Genomic DNA, 20,570 nt, shown 5'->3' on the forward strand with positions numbered 1-20,570 from the left:
TTTATGCAGTTTTATCGAAATTTAATTGTTTTGTAGCGGAAATCTCTCTCGTTTTACAGACGCTCAATAGGCCTTATGCTTGACAACGTCATAAGCTCAAAGTTCACCACCAAGCCTCGTTCAGGAAAATTATTCGCAACCTTTCGCCAATTTCATGCAGTTTTCACATGGAAATTCTTTTCATCTTTGCTGCTTTGGGAATTCGTTCATGATAATATTTACAAGTTTGCGCTTTGGAAGCGAGGCTTGGTGGTGAAACAATCTAGGTTGACGTAAACATGCATAAGGGCTATTATTGGATTTTTGAGACACAATCGACTTAACAAACCTTTATATAACAATTCTTCGCCTTAGCAATAGCAAGATACATGGAAAAGAACCCCGATATAAAAAAACCTCGTTATAGCGAACATATTTTGCCAGTCCCTTGGCTCTTCCTTATATCGAGGTTCCACTGCTTTACCATCTCTTGGGTAAATTACCTACTTTTTCCATGAAATAATTCATATTGATTGCTACCAATAATAAAATACGTGCATTTTATAAGCTCTATTTTTGAATAAATCTCAAATATTTCAGAAATGTAAGCTCTCGTGAAAAATAATTATCAAATAAACATATTTTAGAGTTACCAGTGCAATTTTTGCCATCTCCATAGAATCCATCTTTACACGTACAGTTATAGGATCCCCAGGTATTGTTACACACAGCATTAACATCACAGCTGTGTGTTCCATTGGCACACTCGTCTATATCTAAAACAACAAAAGGATTTTATTGGAAAAAGTTTCATTTGAAATGTCCTGGCTACGAAATATGTTCCAGATAGTTACCAGTGCAATTTTTGCCATCTCCATGAAATCCATCTTTACACGTACAGTTATAGGATCCCTGGGTATTGTTACACACAGCATTGATATCACAGCTGTGCCAGGAATCTGAGTAGAGAAAAGGAAAGAATCCGTCACTTTAGCAAAATCCATATTATTAAAATTACACTTCATAATTAATTCTCAATTTTTTTTACCAGGGGCTCTACCGTGATTTAGAAAGTAGACTATTGGATGTTGCATTTCTCCAAGAAAAAATCTGATATTTGTAGTAAATAATAAAGATGGTAGATTTTAAGCTCGGTGATAAATAGTGAAGAAATTATTCTACATGACACGAGCGTGGGACAAAGAAAAAAGATCTGAGTCCCCGACGGGAATCGAACCCATGGCCTCCCAGATACCGGTTGGGCGCTCTAACCAACTGAGCTACGTGAGACTCGCTGTGAGCTAGGCCATTTACTAGGTTGATAAGTGACACGCGTCCTGCATACTGCTAGGATCAGCAATGTCGAAATCATCAAATTTGTAGTAAATAATAAAGATGGTAGATTTAAAGCTCGGTGATAAATAGTGAAGAAATTATTCTACATGACACGAGCGTGGGACAAAGAAAAAATCTGATATTAGTTTCTTGTTTTTTATCATCGCACACTTTGCACCACGATTTGTGTGCGAAATGATTATGAATCTGAGGTTTATCTCTGGACTAAAATTTAATAATAGAATTGCCGGAAAGAGCGAGTAAATATGAATCATATCAGAGCGGCAGATTAACTTACTACGCATCTTTTCTAAACGAAGCAATAAACATTAATAACTAGTAATGGACAAGGTTTATGTGATATGTAAACTATCACCCAATCCGAGCGCGCAACTCGACAAGATAACCCTTGTTGGTAGGCAGATTATCTTTTTGACCAATTACTCTGCTATGTTCTTAGCCAATGAGATAAATAACAATGTTTGTGGTCTTTTAATCAACCTTTTTCACACTTAAAAGCCGGAGAGCAATGGCTTAAATTGCCTACATACAGTAAAGAATGTCATTTCATTTCATGTTTCAATAACAGTTCATATATAAAGTAGCTGCCTCGTGTATAGCGAGCGAAGAGTCTTGTAAGTGTTCTGCAAGCAAATAAATAGGTCAAACATGGAATCCATATTAATTCCTACCTCGACCATTGTATTTCACTTTATTTATTTGCTCCGCAGTTAAAGCGACGTCATAGATCTGCATGGCGGTAACTCGCCCCTCAAAGTACCGGACATCGTCGTCTTTTACTCCCATTCGGACGTTATCTTGAGTAGCAAGGATTATGCCGGCTCCAATATTCTGCTGCACCACTTGTTCTCCATCCAGCCATAAACTTGCAATACCAGTGTTGTGGTCATAGGACGCACCAACATAATGCCATTGGTTAAGCTCTAGGGGCTGACTGGTATTCAATTCTGGTGTTAATTGGTAATTTCTCTTTGTAAAACGAGCAAACAGGTTTCCTAGAGACACTATCCACATATGAACACCCCAGTTAGAGCCACTTGTTACATAATTAAAGATAGGTCCATCTGTATTCTGAAGGTACATCCAACATAACATTGTGATGGAGTGTTGTACGTCTAACCCTCCATTGTTTCCATTGTTTGGGAACTCAATGTAACTGTCGGCTTTTCCTGTGAATTGGTACGAGCCACCGGGCTTACCATCGGGGCCAGCTGCTAGAGCAACACCAATCCCAGGGGTGCCCTTGGTTTGTCGATTGTTGATTTCCTGTGTTTCATACTTGCTGTTCAAGGGATAGAGTGCGATGGGATCTGGAACACTGATGGCTACAAGATAAAACAGAAAAAACACTTAAAGGACAGCTAGCATGAGCTGCGCACGCGCCCCCGACGCTAAAACTGAAAAAAAAATCACTAGGCCAAGATTTTTCAAGTTGAATCGCGAAAACCAAAATGGCGTCCCAAAGCGAGGAATTCGGTCATTGTGGAAAGCGAAACAGATCCTGTCAGAAAACGATTTCTTCGGCCGATCGCGAAGATCTAAAAGAGTGGTTATAGCTGCATAAAAGAATTTATTTATCAAATACGAATCTTGGTTAGAAGCTAAATACTCGGCGGGTAACAGTGATTTCGCAGCACATCTCCTTTAGGTGTTTTCTTCTTTGGAAATTTAATTTCTTGACTTCTACTTATTTCAGTTGTAAGTATTGGCGGCAAAACGTGACTTTTCGTGATCGAGGGCTACAAACTCGCACATGCGTAGCTCATTGATGGAACAGAGAGAAAAAGCACAATAAAATGAAGGTTCACACTCGTTATAGTTACCAGCGCAGTTTTCCCCTAATCCAGCTTCGCACCTGTGGAAGTTGGTAGAACACTCGTCTATGTCTAAACAATAAGATAAGGAATGATTCTTGTCAGAACTTTTCCCGAAATAAAAAAATGTAAATGTTGTTTTTATATAGTGGTCATGTACTTAGCTTCGAGATAGTTAGTTTACAGGCATGCCACTGAAACAGAGGAAACAAATATTTTAAATGAACATAACAAGGTTAAAAATCCCAACTGGCAGGAGGCAGACCAGTTGGCTATATACAAAGCGCGACCGAGGATTTGAACTCGGGACAACCGAGAAACAAATCCAGCTAGTGGCAAGGGCAGGTCTTGAACCGGGGACCTCCAGATTACAACACCAGCGCCCTTAACTACTCGGCCACGCTTGCCTCCTAAAAACAACCGATAATAGAAAAGTTAATTTGTAATTAATCGAAAATATATGCATAATTCAGCACAGCGCAACACTCCCAGAAGGTGCTTCTGTTTTGTATTGGCACCTTGGTTTTGTCTACTTTTTGCAAAATCTGAGCATTTTACTAGACTTTATGTACGAATAATTTTTTAGAGGAATAGCGAAGTTATATAGTTACCAGTGCATTTTTTGCCACCTCCATAAAATCCATCTTTGCACGTGCAGTTATAGGATCCCCGGGTGTTGTTACACACAGCATTAACATCACAGCTGTGTGTTCCATTGGCACACTCGTCTATATCTAAAACAACAAAAGAGATTTAATTGGAACTAGGTCCTTTTGGAGTCGTCTGGCTCAGTTATAAAAGTATATATTCATCCTAAAGCGCATCTCGCTTGTTATCTGTCTGTAATCTATATTTGGCGGGAATTGTTAGCTATAATGTAGTTAGTAGAAAGTTACTTTAATTTAGGCAAGTGACAACATTCATTTCATTAATTCAGCATAATTACCGGCGCACTGTTTGCCATCTCCATGGAATCCATCTTTGCACGTGCATTCATAAGATCCCCAGTTGTTCTTACACTCAGCATTGACATCACAGCTGTGGGTCTTCTTAGTGCACTCGTTGACATCTAACACAGCAAAAATTTCAAAATTATTAATGTCTACCTGATGCAAACAGGGGAGAAGATTTTGGAAATCAGAGACTTAGATAGTTTTTATGTAACTCTCGCCTTCGGGTTTGGTTCAAAAACTTATTTTCCTAAACTCTCTTTCTTTTTGCACCAGGCCTTGTGAACAAGCGCGCGCGCCATTTTTGGGGCTTAAGAGAAAACCTCTATATTAAACCTAAATAGTAAAAGAAAATGTCAACAAAAACAATATCAAAGGCATGAACAGAAGGAAAACAACAACAAGCACTATAACAACATCAACATCTAATTCGACAAGGACAACTTCATCAACAGCAGCAAAACTGCAGCATCATCAACAACCACACTAAAGTCTACTAAGTTGTGTTAGTCAATGTCACCTACCGTTTTCACAGTGATCGCCCGTAAATCTGATAGTACACAAACATTGATAATCTTTGTCAGTAAAACCAGCCTGGCAGGTCGCTTCGTTTTTGCAAGGTTTCTTCGCGCAGGCATTCTCGAAAGTAAAGAAAATAAAAATACCCGTGAATATCCATCCATACGATAGCAGCCTCAGAACATGTACATGTGTCTACGAAATGTCCAATTAAAGATTTTGTGGAGTTTAAGCATTAAAGCCTTAACCACACGCAATTACAAGTACAAGGAAGCTGAAAAAGTCTATTTAAATGTACCGAGTCGTGGCTTGACTGATATTTTATGCTGGCAAATTGCAAGCAGAATTGGCTATTTTCGCCCGTTTCCGGGAGCGAGCACTATGGGATTGGAACAGGAGAAACAGAATTTCAGAGCAGAATTCCAGCAGCAAAAAATTGGAAATTGATTATTTTAAATCAGACAAAAAGATTAAGAAAACGTCTCTTTATCATTGTCATTAATGCGAAATAATAATTTTGATAAATAAACATGGGAAATTATAAGAGAATCAGTCAAGTTCGAAAGCTGCCAAGCGCAACAAAAAACGCCACAGTCATTAAAGTTAAAAAACCATGCAGAGTGGTCTCGGATTTGCGAATTTGCATTGATTTACAGTTCGTAAATCCACCCAAAATCAAAAATCCGCAAGTAAAAAATTGAAAGTGTTCCACTATAATAGTTACAATCCTTAATTAAGCTTTGAATGTTTACCTCAGCTCCGCGATACACAAAGTGACGGTTCTTCCCGAGGTCGCCTGCGTGTTCGTTATCGTGTTCATAAGTAGCGTTATTCAGATCACACTTGTGTCCTCCATTTGCCTCTTCCTTCTTTTTATAATTATAACTGACACAGTTTGGTTCCAGGTAGCATTGCCATTCGCAGATATCCTCACTGATGACGTCAATGGTTCGTATCACGTGATTCTTCAGCCAGAAGCCATGGATGTGAGCGCTGGTGAATCTTAAATTACGACATTGACCTGAAGAAGGAAGATTTTGACAGTACGTTAGTGTCATAGCCTCTTCCACACAGCTATCAGTGTTTCATATCGAAGTAAAGAAGAGGAAAACGACAATTTTAAGAAGATGAAAGGTGGAGTGAAAGCCTTTTTCTAGACTCCGACAATCTTGTTTTTAACTGAGGCTGTTTCATGTTTGCAACGAATTAAATGTGAGTAGTTCACGCTATGGGTATCGATGACTCGCCGATTTACATCTTGTATGTTTTGAAATATGCATAAAGTGAATAAATAAAAGGGTATCACTGCGTGCCAGTACAAAATGAGTTGGACCGCCGTCGCAAATTGATCGTTATCCATGTTAAGGCTCGCGTTTTCTTAGTTTTTATATATATTTTATTTTATATTCTTGCATAATGAATAGCTTTGTTAAAATCGTGTAGGATGAAAGTTTTGAACGAGTTAATTTTAACGATTGGGCGACTTTTTGTGTTTGGTTGGATTAAATTTTTTCGATTTGAGATTACTTCATTTTTCTATGGGCAACTTTTTTTGCGGGAGTAAAAACCGCAAAGTGAAAACCGCAAAAATAAACTGTAATTTGTAGACCCGGGGACAATTAACGCTTCTGTATAATTTTAAGTCCAAAACCTGCAAAGCGGATATCGCTTAGAACGCCAGTATTGAGGTATATACCTCGAGTAGATGACACAGATGGAAAGAAAACAAAAGTTAAACACAAATTAAAATATTGTGGTTGGACGGTTTGAGTTGACCAAGAGTAATGTCCAATTTTCTTTCAACTGTTTCTTTTTTTTGCCGGTAAACAAGACTAGAATGCGTTAAATAATTACTGACCTCAACTCTCTGCCGAATGTGGACAAACAATAAAAATAAAACAGCAGCTTCAGTTATGTTAATTTAGTACAAGCTTTCTCTCTGTGGTGCATTTGTATTGCATTTCAACATCATCTATCTATCTTCGCGCAAACCGTTTTAAAAACAGAAAAGGATAGACAATGACCACTATTGGATAAAAAATCAAAAAATAATAATACTTATAATAATTATAATAATATTTTTTAATAAGTATAATAATAATAATAATAATAATAATATATATATATATATATATTTTTTGATAATCAACAACAACTTTATTTTACATAATATTTAAAAAGGTACACACGTGGATAAAAACATTAACAATTAAAAAGCAGCTGGCATCCTTATATATATATATATATAAATAGACAATAAAATGTCTTTTGGCGAGAAAAGCGTCTTAAAATCACTTCAAATATGTTAAAAATATGCTACAAAAGTATAATATGTTAAATAATAATAATAATAATAATAATAATAATAATAATAATAATAATAATAATAATAATAATAAGGGGGCATGGGGTAGGACAAGCATACGCTTTAGCCTACTTCGGGAAACTGGACGCTCCCGCCCACCAGAGTCTGGGGTGGCACCTTTGCAAAGTGCCAGCAACCCCGCAGCCACCCTGCTCTGGGTTACGAGCACTACAAATATGAAAAGTCGTACTAGAAATAATTCATGCCGCATCGGTGATCAACAAGGACCGCGTCCCCCAGCGGGGAACCAGGCTGGGATCGAAAAGTCAGCTACTGGAACAAACTCCGCTCACGAAGTACTAGAGGACATCCACAACGAGGACAACCCTCACAGAGGCCCTCTAGCTACACCCACCGTAAATCCCTCGAAAGGAACTAGACAGAAATGGACTAGAGAGGAGTATAAACAAGTGATGGAAGCATTTTACAAAGCTACGAATAACCCCTCCGAAACTACTACCACCAAGGCTGCATATAACATCTGGCGGCTACAAAACCCCACAGCAAGACCAAACCTTGATGCAAATAAACTTGCTAATGTTCGTAGGGACATTATCAAGAGTAAAAGACTCACGGAAATGGAACTTGAAACCATACGAGCAAACGTAAGGCAAGCCACCTCCACTCCAGAGGAAATGAACAGTTCAAGACCTGGGATTGAAGACACTGACAAACAAGAAATGGTCGAAGCAAATGTGGACGAAAACACTTCCACATTACCTGAAAGTGCTGGAAGAACACAAAAACCTACAGAAACAAAGTCAGATGAGAGTTTTTAAATAGCAATGAAAAATGATATAATGAGAAAGTGGGAAACAGTCAAATACCAGGAAATGACTGAGAGACCACTACTGCCAAAGATAAAGAAAGATCGCCGTGCCCGTGATGCAATTGACATAGCCAACAAAGCCATTAAAGAAATCAAAGAAGGCATCGATGGACCACTCACTATAACTGACATAAACCAAATTGTATACGCCACTGCCTCGATAATAACAGAGAAAATGGGCCTAAAACCAAGACAACACAGCCGCATAGGAAAAAAAACCAAAAGAGCCTACTTGGAAAGCAAAAATTAAGAAAGAGATCCAAAAGAAGCGAAGAGACCTTTCGATTCTGACAGAAATACAGAACGGTTCAAACATCAGGGACAGAAAAAGAAAAGAGATCGAGAAACGCTACGGCATCAAAAAACCTGGAGATGTACCAACTATCAAAGAAACATTGAAACAACAAATACAAGCTAAAGCGCAAAGGATAAAGAGATTTGAAAAAAGAAACAAACATTTCAGGCAAAATAAGATCTTCAAAGAGGACACCAAAAAGTTCTACCGTGAACTGGGAAAGAAAAAGATTGATGTGGATGAACCACCGCAGCCTGAAGAAGTTGTTGATTTTTGGAGTAACATCTGGGAGAAAGAAAAATCACACAACAAAGATGCTGCATGGATAAAAGGGCAAGAAAACCTGCACAAAGACCTTACGGCCCAAGCATGGACAGCAATAAATGTTGAAGAGACCACCTGTGCTATCAACAAAAGCAGTAACTGGAAATCACCTGGAAAGGATAAAGTCTCCAATTTCTGGCTTAAACATCTTGTCAGCCTACATGAAGACCTAGCAAAAGCTTACACAAAGGTTGTTGTACACCCCGAAGAAACACCAGAATGGCTTACTGAAGGTTTCACATATCTGCTACCAAAAACAGAAGAAACAAAAAACCCAAAGAACTATAGACCAATTACTTGTCTTCCCACGATGTATAAGATTATCCATCATAGCAGAACGAACATACACTTTCTTGAGTGAACACCAGCTCCTACCATCAGAGCAGAAGGGCTGCAAGAGAGGGAGCTACGGATGCAAAGACCAACTCCTGATAAACAAGATGATTCTGGAGGACTGTAAGACCAAGAAAAAGAACCTATCCACAGCCTGGATAGACTATAAGAAAGCTTTTGATAGTGTGCCTCACACGTGGATAATAAAGTGCATGGAAATCTATAAGATCTGCCCTGTGACTGTCAACTTTATCACAGAAAGCATGAAATGTTGGAAGACAACTTTACACCTCAACCACGCTGAAGGGTCAATAACATCAAGGTCTATCAATATCAAAAGTGGAATCTTTCAAGGAGACTCTCTCTCTCCACTCCTATTCTGTCTTGCCCTCGCTCCACTGAGTTCATTAATAAAGGCATCCACTTATGGTTATGAAGTCCAAGGTAAAACAATCAGTCACCTTTTCTACATGGACGACCTAAAAACCTATGCAAAAAGTGACAGCCAGCAAACCGGCCTACTCAATATTGTAAAGACATTCAGCGATGACATCAAGATGGAATTCGGGCTGGACAAATGTGCTAAAGCTGCATTCAAAGGAGGAAAGCTGACAGAAACGTTCGACCTGCAACTTGACACTGACACCTGTATCAAGGAACTAGACCAAGAGAACACATACAAATACCTTGGTGTGGATGAAAGTGATGGTATACAGCATGCCAAGATGAAAGAAAAAGTGAGGAAGGAATACTACCGCAGAGTAAGGATGGTCCTAAAAACGGAGCTCAATGCTGCCAATAGATTTGAGGCAATCAACACCTTAGCCATCCCAGTGGTGACTTACAGTTTTAACATAATCGACTGGAAGATGAGTGAAATCAAAAGGTTAGACACAAAAACAAGAAAACTACTCACCCTATCAAAGATGCATCACACCAAAGCAGATGTAGACAGGCTCTACCTCCCAAGAAATGCTGGTGGTAGGGGTCTTATCCAATTAGAAGCCTCTTACAAAACAACCACGATAGGGCTCGATACATACCTGAAGAACACAGATGATGCCCTAATCAAACTAGTGCAAGAACATGATGGCAGAAAGAAATTGTATTCTATACAAAAGCAAGCAGAGCAATTCAAACAAGAACTAGACCTACAAATCCCAGACAAACAAGCAGATGAAACAACCACCAAATATGCAAAGAGAACCAAACAAATGGCACGAAATAAGACCCAAGAAAAATTAACAAAGCAGTGGGAGGACAAAGCTCTCCATGGGAGATACCCAAAGAGAATAAAGGAAGCAGATGTCGACCACCACAAAACCAACCAGTGGCTGAAAAGCAGTGGACTAAAGGCAGAAACAGAAGGATTCATAATCGCAGCCCAAGACCAAAGCCTAGCTACCAGATCATACCACGCCAGAATTATCAAAGACGGTACTAGCCCCCTATGCAGGATGTGTAACAAATACGACGAAACAATCGACCATATCGTGTCTGGGTGCCCTGAACTTGCGAAAACAGAATATATCCACCGACACGATAAAGCAGCCGCGTATATACACTGGAAAGTCTGTCACAACTATAATATAGAGACATCAGAAAAGTGGTATGACCATGAACCGGAAACAGTTACAGAAAATGAGGATGTCACAATATTATGGGACATGCCCATACACACAGACAGGAAAATAACAGCCAACAGACCAGATATAGTGATTAAAGATCACAAAACGAAAACCTGTAAATTTATTGACATGGCAGTACCATCAGACAGAAACACATCCGTGAAAGTCACTGAAAAACTATCTAAATATAAGGACTTGGAAATCGAAACAGGCCGAATGTGGGGCATGAGAACGGAAACGATACCAGTTATCATTGGAGCACTTGGAGCTATCAAAAAGGGACTAGAGAGTTATATTGGAAGAATCCCCGGCCAAATAAGCATCAGTGAACTACAGAAGATAACCTTGCTGGGTACAGCGCATATTTTGAGGAGGGTGTTGTCAAGCTAAAAACTGACTACCCTTTAGTGCCCCAGAACCATGGTTTGGTCCCGGCGCTAAGGACTTTAAGCAAACATTACGTAAGGAACATAACAATAATAATAATAATAATAATAATAGGAAGTGCTTCCAAAGGGTGGCTAAAATTATTATTCTATCTAAAATTATTGCAACAAGTTGAATTATTTACAATAAAATTATAAACTATAAAAAGCTAAAATTTATCATAACATAACACGAATGACAATAACACAATCTATCATAAAAATAAATCAAATTTATAAAAAAGAAACATCTCATTTCAAGCGTTTAAAAATCCTATGCTAGTACTTGATAAAAATATAATAAAAAAGAAATATAAATTAATAAAATTTAACGAAGGTGAGATTTTGCCTTGTGAAATAATGTATTTTTAACAGCCTTGATAAATGGGCGGTACGCAGAAATGTTTCTAATTTTTTTAGTAAAACGTTAAAACTTGTTGCGGCCATATGCTGGAATGTTTCCGCCTCTCTTGGAAGTGTTAATTTGGGTGCTTCGGATGAAGTTTTTCATATTTTCATTCAGAGTTTTTTAATATGACTTGACGTTGCTTATATCTCGTTGTATCGTCTTTTCTTCAGCAATTGTTTTTGGTTAAAACCTGACTTGTTTAAAATTAAATTAAATTGGACCTTTTCCAAATATATGATTTTAATTTGAAGCACGCAAACTTCAAGTAGATTACTAAAAACAAGCGCTTTAGACAAGACGAGATAATGAAAGATGTTTAAAATTTTTACTAACAAGGATAAGTCGTGAATTTAGTTAGTTTGTCTTGACAAAACGAGACAGGTCGCACGACAGATAGCTTGCAAATTTGCATGGACAGTGCTAAAACCACCTGTTTATAATAAGCTAATTATAAGTTAAGTTAAAACTTCCTCTCGACGGTGCATTTTTATGTGCTTATTAGTATAAGAGTCCAATTTTCCTAAACTGTCGAGCTAACGGTATAAAAACTTTTACAAGTTTTACCACAGTTTGTTTAGTCAAACCTTACGAAAAAGAAAAGTTATACAGAAATAAGCACTAAAATGTTTTTAAGAAGAAAAATATTCGCGAACATTGATTAATTTTTCGTGTTGCGCAAATTGTAGTGTTTTTTGCAAATAGTCAAGGAGTAAGTGTTGGCAGTTATCAGCTCGGCGAAAATTGTTTTACCGATCCCCTTAATATTTGGAAAAAATGATGTAGTTAATTAACACGGTCACTAAACTTTAATAACGCTATGAACCTTCCTTTTTAGAAAACCGTAGATTTTCATGTTGTGGAGAATTTTTTTGTTCCGTGTGTTTTAAGTCCAAATTTGTTGCAAAATGGCTCATTAGGATAATTGATCGAATGCGTGCTGGCTATCCCGTTTTCTTTCTGCACATCAGAAAATTTAAGTGAAATCTTAAAAAAAAAAGCAGGTGAAACGCACATCATGTGAGTCAAAAATGCATAATTAACCATTGTGATGTCTAAAAACAAAATTGAAAGACTATAGAAAATTATATTAACAACGGCACTAACAAAAACTATACATTGGCAAAAACAATCAGCTAATAAAAAGAGGAACCGCAAAAATATTTTCAAACACTGACAGACTAAAGGGAACCTCACCTTGTGCCTCTGGGATCAGAGAATCCAACAAGACGAAAACAAAGCACAAAAATACAGAAAGCATCTTAACGATGGCCTTACGAAAACTTCACAAAAATTGACCGGTGAACAGTCACATTCCAGCGAGAAGCTTGGATGGGTGGTTATTCAATGGTGTGAATCATGAACTGAGCTGCAACATCCAAAGTCAATAGACCATTTGCATTATGACGTAAATGCGCAAAGACTTCTGGTAGTTGTAGTTAAGTTCGCGGGAAATTTTGAATCGTCATCAAGCCCGCTTGCCCAAGAAAATCGTGATGGAGATAAAGAAAATTACCCTCATCGAAGAAGACGTCCCTGTGGCTTCATTTAAAAGGCAAAAAGCAAGCTCTCAGTATAAAACCAAGTCCGTTCAAATGAAAAAAGTAATGCAAGATATCGTTTATTTGCTTGGTTGCGTGTTGTAGTGAAGTTTCAACGAATGTTTCAAGTTCCTCCAGTGGAGTCTCAGTCGCGCGGTTATTTATTTAAGTTCCTAAAACTTTTGCTTGCAAGGTAATATGTATATATTTTTTATTTTCAAATAATTTACGAAGACGCAATATTTTACCATTTCTAAACATGGGGGAGTACATGATGTCTACACTCGTTAAAATCTTTAAGGCTCATCGTTCGAGTCTCACAAGTAATCGCTCATCAACAAAATTATGTAAATAAAATTATATTTGCTCACACGGCGCTCGCTCGTATTGAAACCTAATCGACTGACCTAATCGACGGGTTGACATTTCCAGTACAAAAAACAAGAAAGTTTTTTTGTTAAAGAAAATTGCAATTACAGTTCTAATTTGACGAAAAAAGAAGTGCAATTTAAACAAATAATCTGTATTCACCTGCACAGGGAAGTTTTGATTGATCAGCTTGGAAATCCTTTATCATTGATCCTTCATGATTCATCGATGAAGCTCGATTGAACGAGGAAAATTATTTGACTCATTTCTCTGTCTCACTGTAAAAATAAATTAAACTGACCGTCCCGCCGAGCAATCTTGATATATGGTAAATTTTCTAAGCTTTTCAGTCAAGAATTAATTCACCTGCGATCGATGGAAGCGATCGTTTGTTGAACGACTGAAAATAGATGATGAACAAAGTCAATGGCTTGCCTTGCCTTCATTTGATTCCACACAATTTTTTTCATATCCTAGACTCGTCCTTTCAAGCAATCTGTTTCCAGTGCGCGATTTTTTGAAGCTGTGATTTTAGGCTAAAATTATTTACGAAGAGAAGTTGTCGGCCGCGACATGAATGAAGTTCTACCAAGTCAACTCCGCCACACAACGCACATATTAAACTTACTTATAATAATAATAATAATAATGATCTTTACCCAGGGAGCTCACATCACCAAAGGTGTTATTCAGTGAGGCCCTGCCGAAAATAATAGTTAAAAATTTAAAATTAAAAGATTAAAAAAATAGTTTAAGAATTAAAAAAGTTACATGATAAAAAAAATGTATAGTATTAAAGTTCACAATAAAAGGCATAGGATAAAAAATTTAGCTAAAAACTACATTCTTCAGGGCTTGCTTAAAAAGTAAAATGGACTTAATGTCTTGTATCGATTTGTCTAGCTTATTCCAGTCTGCAAGTCCTTGGTATAAAAGGCGTTGCTTGCCATAATTTCGTCTAATCCTCGGTAAATAAAAATTGGTTTTGCCACGGGTATTATAAGCATGAATGTCATAGTTTCTCTTTGTATCAAAATTAAAATCTATGAGGCCATTTACATATTTGAAAACGAAAACGCAGCGGTGAAATAACCTGCGTTTCACGAGTGTTGGCCAACCAAGTGCATTTAATGCTTCTGTAGACGAGGAAAAACTTGGTAAACTAAGAATGGTCTTGGCAGCCTTGTTTTGAAGTAACTGTAGCTCACCCATTAGGGTAGCATTACCCTTATCGCCCCAGATAGTATCGGCGTAATCGAACAGAGGGCAAACCAGGCTGTTGTACAAAGTAGTCCGCGTTTCAAGAGGCAGCAAGTGTCTAACTCGTTTCAGCAAACCAAGTCTTTGATTAATCTTAGTGGAAATGGCTTCAACATGGTCGCTCCAAGTCATAGTCTTGTTTATGGTTATACCAAGATTTGGTATAACAACATTTGTCAGTCAATTTTCATTCCAAAGCTATCATCCTGTATTCTACATTTTTGACAGGTATAAACTGAAATATGAAAGTATAAGCAAAATTCGAAACGACAAGAGCGAAGAGCGTAAACTTATTATTATAATAAATGTCATAAATGTCCACCTTCGCGCTTGGCTGCCCTTAGCCAATCACAAGCCAGAAATGGTGTTTTCCCGCGAACCTAACTACAACTACCAGAAGTCTTTGCGCTTTTACGTCATAATGCAAATGGTCTATTGTTGCTTATTCTGTATTCAGACATGCCAGCTCCTCAGGTAAATCACCTTTTAGTTACTGGTGGTTGCTACAACTAAAGAGTCCCCCTGCATTGTGGTTGGTGGATAAATATTTTTGCAACGTAATCAATCCTTTATTTTGACAGGCAATTGTCAATACTATAAGATGTTGCTGTGTTAACGTAGTTTGCCATAACTTCATGTTAAAACCCATTTTGGGACATTTTCACAAAACGCTTCAAACTTGTCATCATTCTCAGACATGCCGACATCACAGAAGAAAAATAATTTTATGACATTCACTGCAAGGCAGTTTATAGCTTATCGTCCTCGTCAACGTTGTTCACACCGCCGCACTAGGAGCCCTACTAGGGGCGCGCAGTTTACTGGCACGTAATTTTACACTGCTCTTTATAGCGCCTTCTTACATGCACATCTACATCACTTGTTTTTAGTTAATAAACTTAACTTGTTTAAAATTAAATTAAATTGGACCTTTTCCAAGTATATTATTTCAATTTGAAGCACGCAAACTTCAAGTTGATTATTAAAAAACGAGCGCTTTAGACAAAACGAGATAACAAAACGTGTTTACAATTTTTGCTAACGAGGATAAGTCGTGAATTTAGTTAGTTTGTCTTGACAAAACGAGACAGGCTGCACGACAGATAGCTTGCAAATTTGCATGGACAGTGTTAAAACCACCTGTTTATAATAAGCTAATTATAAGTTAAAACTTCCTCTTGACAGTGCATTTTAATGTGCTTATTAGTATAAGAGTCCAATTTTCTCGAACTAACGGTATAAAGACTTTTAAAAGTTTTACCACAGTTTGTTTAGTCAAACCATACAAAAAAGAAAAGTTATACAGAAAAAAGCACTAAAATGTTTTAAAGAAGAAAAATATTCGCGAACATTGATTAATTTTCGTGTTGCGCAAATTGTAGCGTTTTTGCAAATATTCAAGGAGTATGTGTTGCCAGTTATTAGCTCGGCGAAAATTGTTTTACCGATCCCCTTATATTTGGAAACAAATGATCTGGTTAATTAAGACGGTCACTAAACTTCAATCACGCCATGAACCTTCCTTTTTAGGAAACCTTCCAAAAATTGTTACTGTTTACCAAGCTCAAAATTTTAATTTCGTTTCATCAGGAAAAGAGAACATATTCCAAGCTAGACGTCACATTTTAAAAAACCGTAGATTTTCATGTTGTGAAGAATTTTTTTCGTTCCGTGTGTTTTAAGTCCATAATTGTTGCAAAATGGCTCATTAGGAGAATTTTTCTGGCTCTTCCGTTTTCTTTCTGCACATCAGCATATAAAAAATAAAATAAAAAAATAAATATATGTTTATAGTGGTCATGCACTTAGCTTCATATCTCAACGAGATAGTGAAACGCACATCATGTGAGTAATTCACCATTGTGATGTCTAAAAACAAAATTGAAAGACTATAGAGAATTACAGTGGAACCCCGATATAATGATATGCCAACGGGGCAGTAAAATTATATCGTTATATCGAGGAATCGTTATATCGGGGTTCCGTCCCATACATTTTACTATTGCCGGGACATAAAATATTCATCGTTATATCGGGAATATCGTTACATACATACATACTTTATTTGATGAGTAGGTTGGGTAAAAAGGCAGCCAAAGGGCTGATGTGACCTACTATACTAAAAATTAAGAATTACATTTATAAATTTAAAACTAGCATACTAACTAACACTAAGATAAAAAGAAGAGAAATTTACATACAACATTAAAAATATAATAGATTAAAAAATAATATCAAAGATCGTTATATCGGGGTTCCACTGTATATAAATACATTGGCAAAAATATTCTCAAACACCGAATGAATGAAGGGAACCTTACCTTGCGCCTCCGGGATCAGAGAAGCCAACAAGCCGAAAACAAATACAGAAAGCATCTTAAAGATGGCCTCACGAAAACTTCACAAAATTTGACCGGTGATCAGTCACATTCCAGCGAGAAGCTTCAATGGGTGGTTGAATAGTGTGGATCATGAACTAAGCCGGCTGCAACATCCAAAGTCAATTTTGGCTTATTCTAGATCTGCATTCACACATGACAGCTCCATAGATTAATCACCATTTAATTATTGTTGGTTGCTACAACTAAAGAGTTCCCCTGCATTGTGGTTGGTGGATTTTTTTAATCATAAGCAATTCCTTTATTTTGACAGGTAATTGTCTCTACTATAAGATGTTGCTGTGTTTACGTATTGTAGTTTGCCATGCCTTAAAAACACATTTTGGGGCATTTTCACAAAACGCTTCAAACTTGTCATCATTCTTAGACATGCCGACATTACAAGAATAATCTAAAATAATTTTAAGACATTCACTGCACGGAAGTTTATAGCTCACCGTCCTTAAAATCAACGTTGTTCACACCGCCGCAGGTCAAACGCACTACGGGCGCGCAGTTTACTGACTCGTAATTTTACACTGCTCTCTTTATAGCGCTTTCTTACAGAAGTCATGGACATTTTCTCTTTAAATTCTTACGACTCTCTCTTACATAAAACCGGAAGTGGCGGTAGTGGCCTCAAGTAGTACAGTGGAACCCCGATATAACGATCTTCGATATACTGTAACGATATTCCCGATATAACGATGAATATGTTATGTCCCGGCAATAGTAAAATGTATGGGACGGAACCCCGATACAGTGGAACCCCGATATAACGATATGCCAAGGGGGCAGTAAAATTATATCGTTATATCGAGGAATCGTTATATCGGGGTTTCGTCCCATACATTTTACTATTGCCGGGACATAACATATTCATCGTTATATCGGGAATATCGTTATATCGAAGATCGTTATATCGGGGTTCCACTGTATAACGATTCCTCGATATAACGATATAATTTTACTGCCCCTCTTGGCATATCGTTATATCGGGGTTCCACTGTAGCTATCTTGACCAAATACCCACTACCTTAACCTTTACGGCTGCGATATCACTTTAAACTTGTGTGTAAAAAATTAAAAGATCAGAGATTTACATCAAATCTTAGCAATCAATAGAGTTGGACAATTTTACTCCGAAATATCGAGAAAATCAAACAAATGGTATAATTGCAACTTGCAAATATTGTCGATTTGTTTTGCATTCTTTTCAAGCTAGCGCTAGAATACGATATTTCAAAGGTTCATGCCAAGTTTCAGCCTGTTTCGTTCGTATGGTTTGAAGAATTTCGGACTGAAAGTCAGGTACTTTTGATTTTTAAGTTGCTCGTCACCTTGCAAACCTACATAGCGTATTTAATTGTTCTGTGTTGTTGGACGAGCGTTGTTAATTTCACGATTTTCTGCCGCTTGGAAATGGCTTTGCTTTTGAACGTCCCCCCACCTGAAGAACTTGTTTCTATGTTTTTCAAATGGGCCGATCCACCAGACGCAAACCGTGGTTTCGCTTGTCTTCCTTACATCAAGGGCCTAACTGAGTCACTCACGAGATTTCTCCGTAGCAACGAAAATCGAGTGGTCAGCAAAACCCTTCAAAACTCTCCAACAAGAATTCCCGTCTCCAAACTTTAGACAGCGCATGGATGTCCAAACAAACGAATTCTACAAAATTCCGTGTTCAGGCTGCTCTTGGAACTAGGAGAGACTGGCAGAACATAGGAGAGACTGGCAGATACCATGAAACTCGAAAGAAATAACACAAAAGAAATCTTAAAAACTATGCAAAATGCTCAAATATTGCTAACCACGCTTGGTCAACAACCACCTAATTGACTTTGAAAATGCACGCGTAATTGACAAGGGCAATCATCGTGTTCGTAAGACTTTGGAATCCCGGCATACCGCGAAAACTATCAATGCCGACAATAACTCAAAACCATTGCCTAGGCAATATTCCATTCTTTTATGGCTATTTATCATTTTTATTCACTTTTAGCTTTCACACATTTTTTACTGCATATTTTTACAGTTTTTCGCACATTCATTGCTTATGTAATAGTCTCTAAACAATACATTAATTAATAAATTAATTTAAAAAATTAATCGAACTATAGAAAAAGGAAAATATGAAATAAAGAGACATTCAGTTTCACGGACCAAACTAACTAAGCGAAAAACGAAATGGCGGACAGTACCACGGATTAAGTTACAGTATAGCTTTACTGGTTTTCGTTTCCAGTCAGGACACTTAAGAAGCTCCGCGATAAAAGCAAGGGATGGCACTTTCAACAGTGCGAAATGCAAATATGTACCGTATTAACTCGAATAAGCGCCGCCCCCGAATAAGCGCCGCCCTCGAATAACCGCCGCATTCGGAACAAAAAAGTTAATAAGCGCCGCCCCCGAATAAGCGCCGAAGTCCCGATGCGGCGCTTACTCGAGAAATTCCGTATAACCAAAAATAACACTACAAAGAAACTCTTAAACAGCCTTGGAAATTCCTTTTCATCAAAAGCGATGTTTCGCAGTTCAAAGTTGTTATGTTTTACCGCTCGCCTATTATTTTTTCTATTCTAACAATACGTAGTTCTGTTAACGTTGTGAAGGCCGTGAGCTTTGTCGGCGCAGCAAGCGCAACTACTCTCTTCCGTATGAGACGAATCCTGACAATCTAAACACCCTTCTTATAGTTACTGTAGAAGTTTCGTTTACTAGTTAGATTCTTTGTGACGTCCAATTTTTAAATAAGCGCCGCCCTCAAATAAGCGCCGCCCTCGAATAAGCGCCGCACTTGTGGCGCGAAAAATTAAATAAGCCCGCGGCGCTTATTCGAGTAAATACGGTACTCGAAATCTCATAAAACCAAAATATCAGCACATCAGCAACATAATGGATAAATTTCTAACAGACGATCCCAAAAAGCGAATTTTATCAGTTACGGTCGAAGATTGGGCACAGGTTTCTTGTAAGTTATTTACACTTTGGTGGCTGGATTGACAACTCAGTGTTACAATGGGTAGACCAACAGTCAGGCCACATTTATAGCGGAAGTTCTTGTTTTTTAAGAAAACAACATCGACGAATACGCCTAGACGAGAATAAGTAAAGTCGATATTTTACGATATTTTATGTCATTAGTTTTATGTACAAAATTACTATCAAATTAACGGCAACATATAAAAACCCCAAAGAAGTAAGAATAAACTGAAAAAAAAAAACGAAAGTGTTTACGGTTGAAAAAGATTAAAACGAATTAAAGGACGACAACCTTAAAGAAATTGGTGATTTTTTTTTCAGATGGTCTTTCCGTGACGTGGCTCCTTAAAAAGAGAATTAATTTTCGCTTTTCAACAATTTGAACAGCTCACTTTGTAAGTACCTCGCGTATAAATATTTAAATATTTACAATAATTAAAAAGACCGTTTGTGCAAAGTACTTTATCTCTGAGTAGATTTATTCATTTCTGCTAAAGAAATAGACATCTAAAAGGGTGAAGCGTTTATGTAAAAATCTTCGGAACAGAGTGAGACCTGGTTAAGAGCGATTGAAGGGATTGTGAAGTGTCTTCACAGAAGCTTTGATAAGCGCGAGCATGGAATCTTTCTTTCCGCTGAAATAGAGAATCTAAGATTTAACCTAAAAATGTTCGGGTTGTAGCCAGGCATGCTAAAAATTTTGTAAAAAACGAATGAAAAAAGTTGACACTGGCTAAAAATATTGTTTTTGGACGTTTCGGCCACTACTGTTGCCTTCTTCAGCAAGATAAAAATGCAAATGTTCAACGGCGTCCTG

General features: G+C 37.5%; 2 protein-coding genes across 3 annotated transcripts in view; one reads left to right on the forward strand and one right to left on the reverse strand.

Moving 5' to 3' along the window:
- LOC144633175 (uncharacterized) overlaps positions 1 to 20,570 on the reverse strand; it is a 109,249-nt gene that overhangs the window by 71,568 nt on the left and 17,111 nt on the right. The window lies entirely within an intron of this gene.
- On the forward strand, positions 8,803 to 10,801 carry LOC144633190 (uncharacterized). Of its 2 annotated transcripts, XM_078492002.1 has the most exons (2): positions 8,803 to 9,711; positions 9,895 to 10,801. In XM_078492002.1, exons 1-2 carry the CDS (start codon positions 8,872 to 8,874, stop codon positions 10,780 to 10,782), a joined length of 1,728 nt encoding a protein of 575 aa, XP_078348128.1. In that variant the 5' UTR covers positions 8,803 to 8,871; the 3' UTR covers positions 10,783 to 10,801. The 2 variants fall into 2 exon arrangements, with proteins under 2 accessions (XP_078348128.1, XP_078348127.1); XM_078492001.1 differs by having other exon boundaries at positions 8,803 to 10,801.

The sequence above is a fragment of the Oculina patagonica genome, chromosome 12, assembly GCF_052425735.1.
Source record: "Oculina patagonica isolate OP01 chromosome 12, crgOcupat, whole genome shotgun sequence".
Classification (NCBI taxonomy): domain Eukaryota; kingdom Metazoa; phylum Cnidaria; class Anthozoa; order Scleractinia; family Oculinidae; genus Oculina; species Oculina patagonica.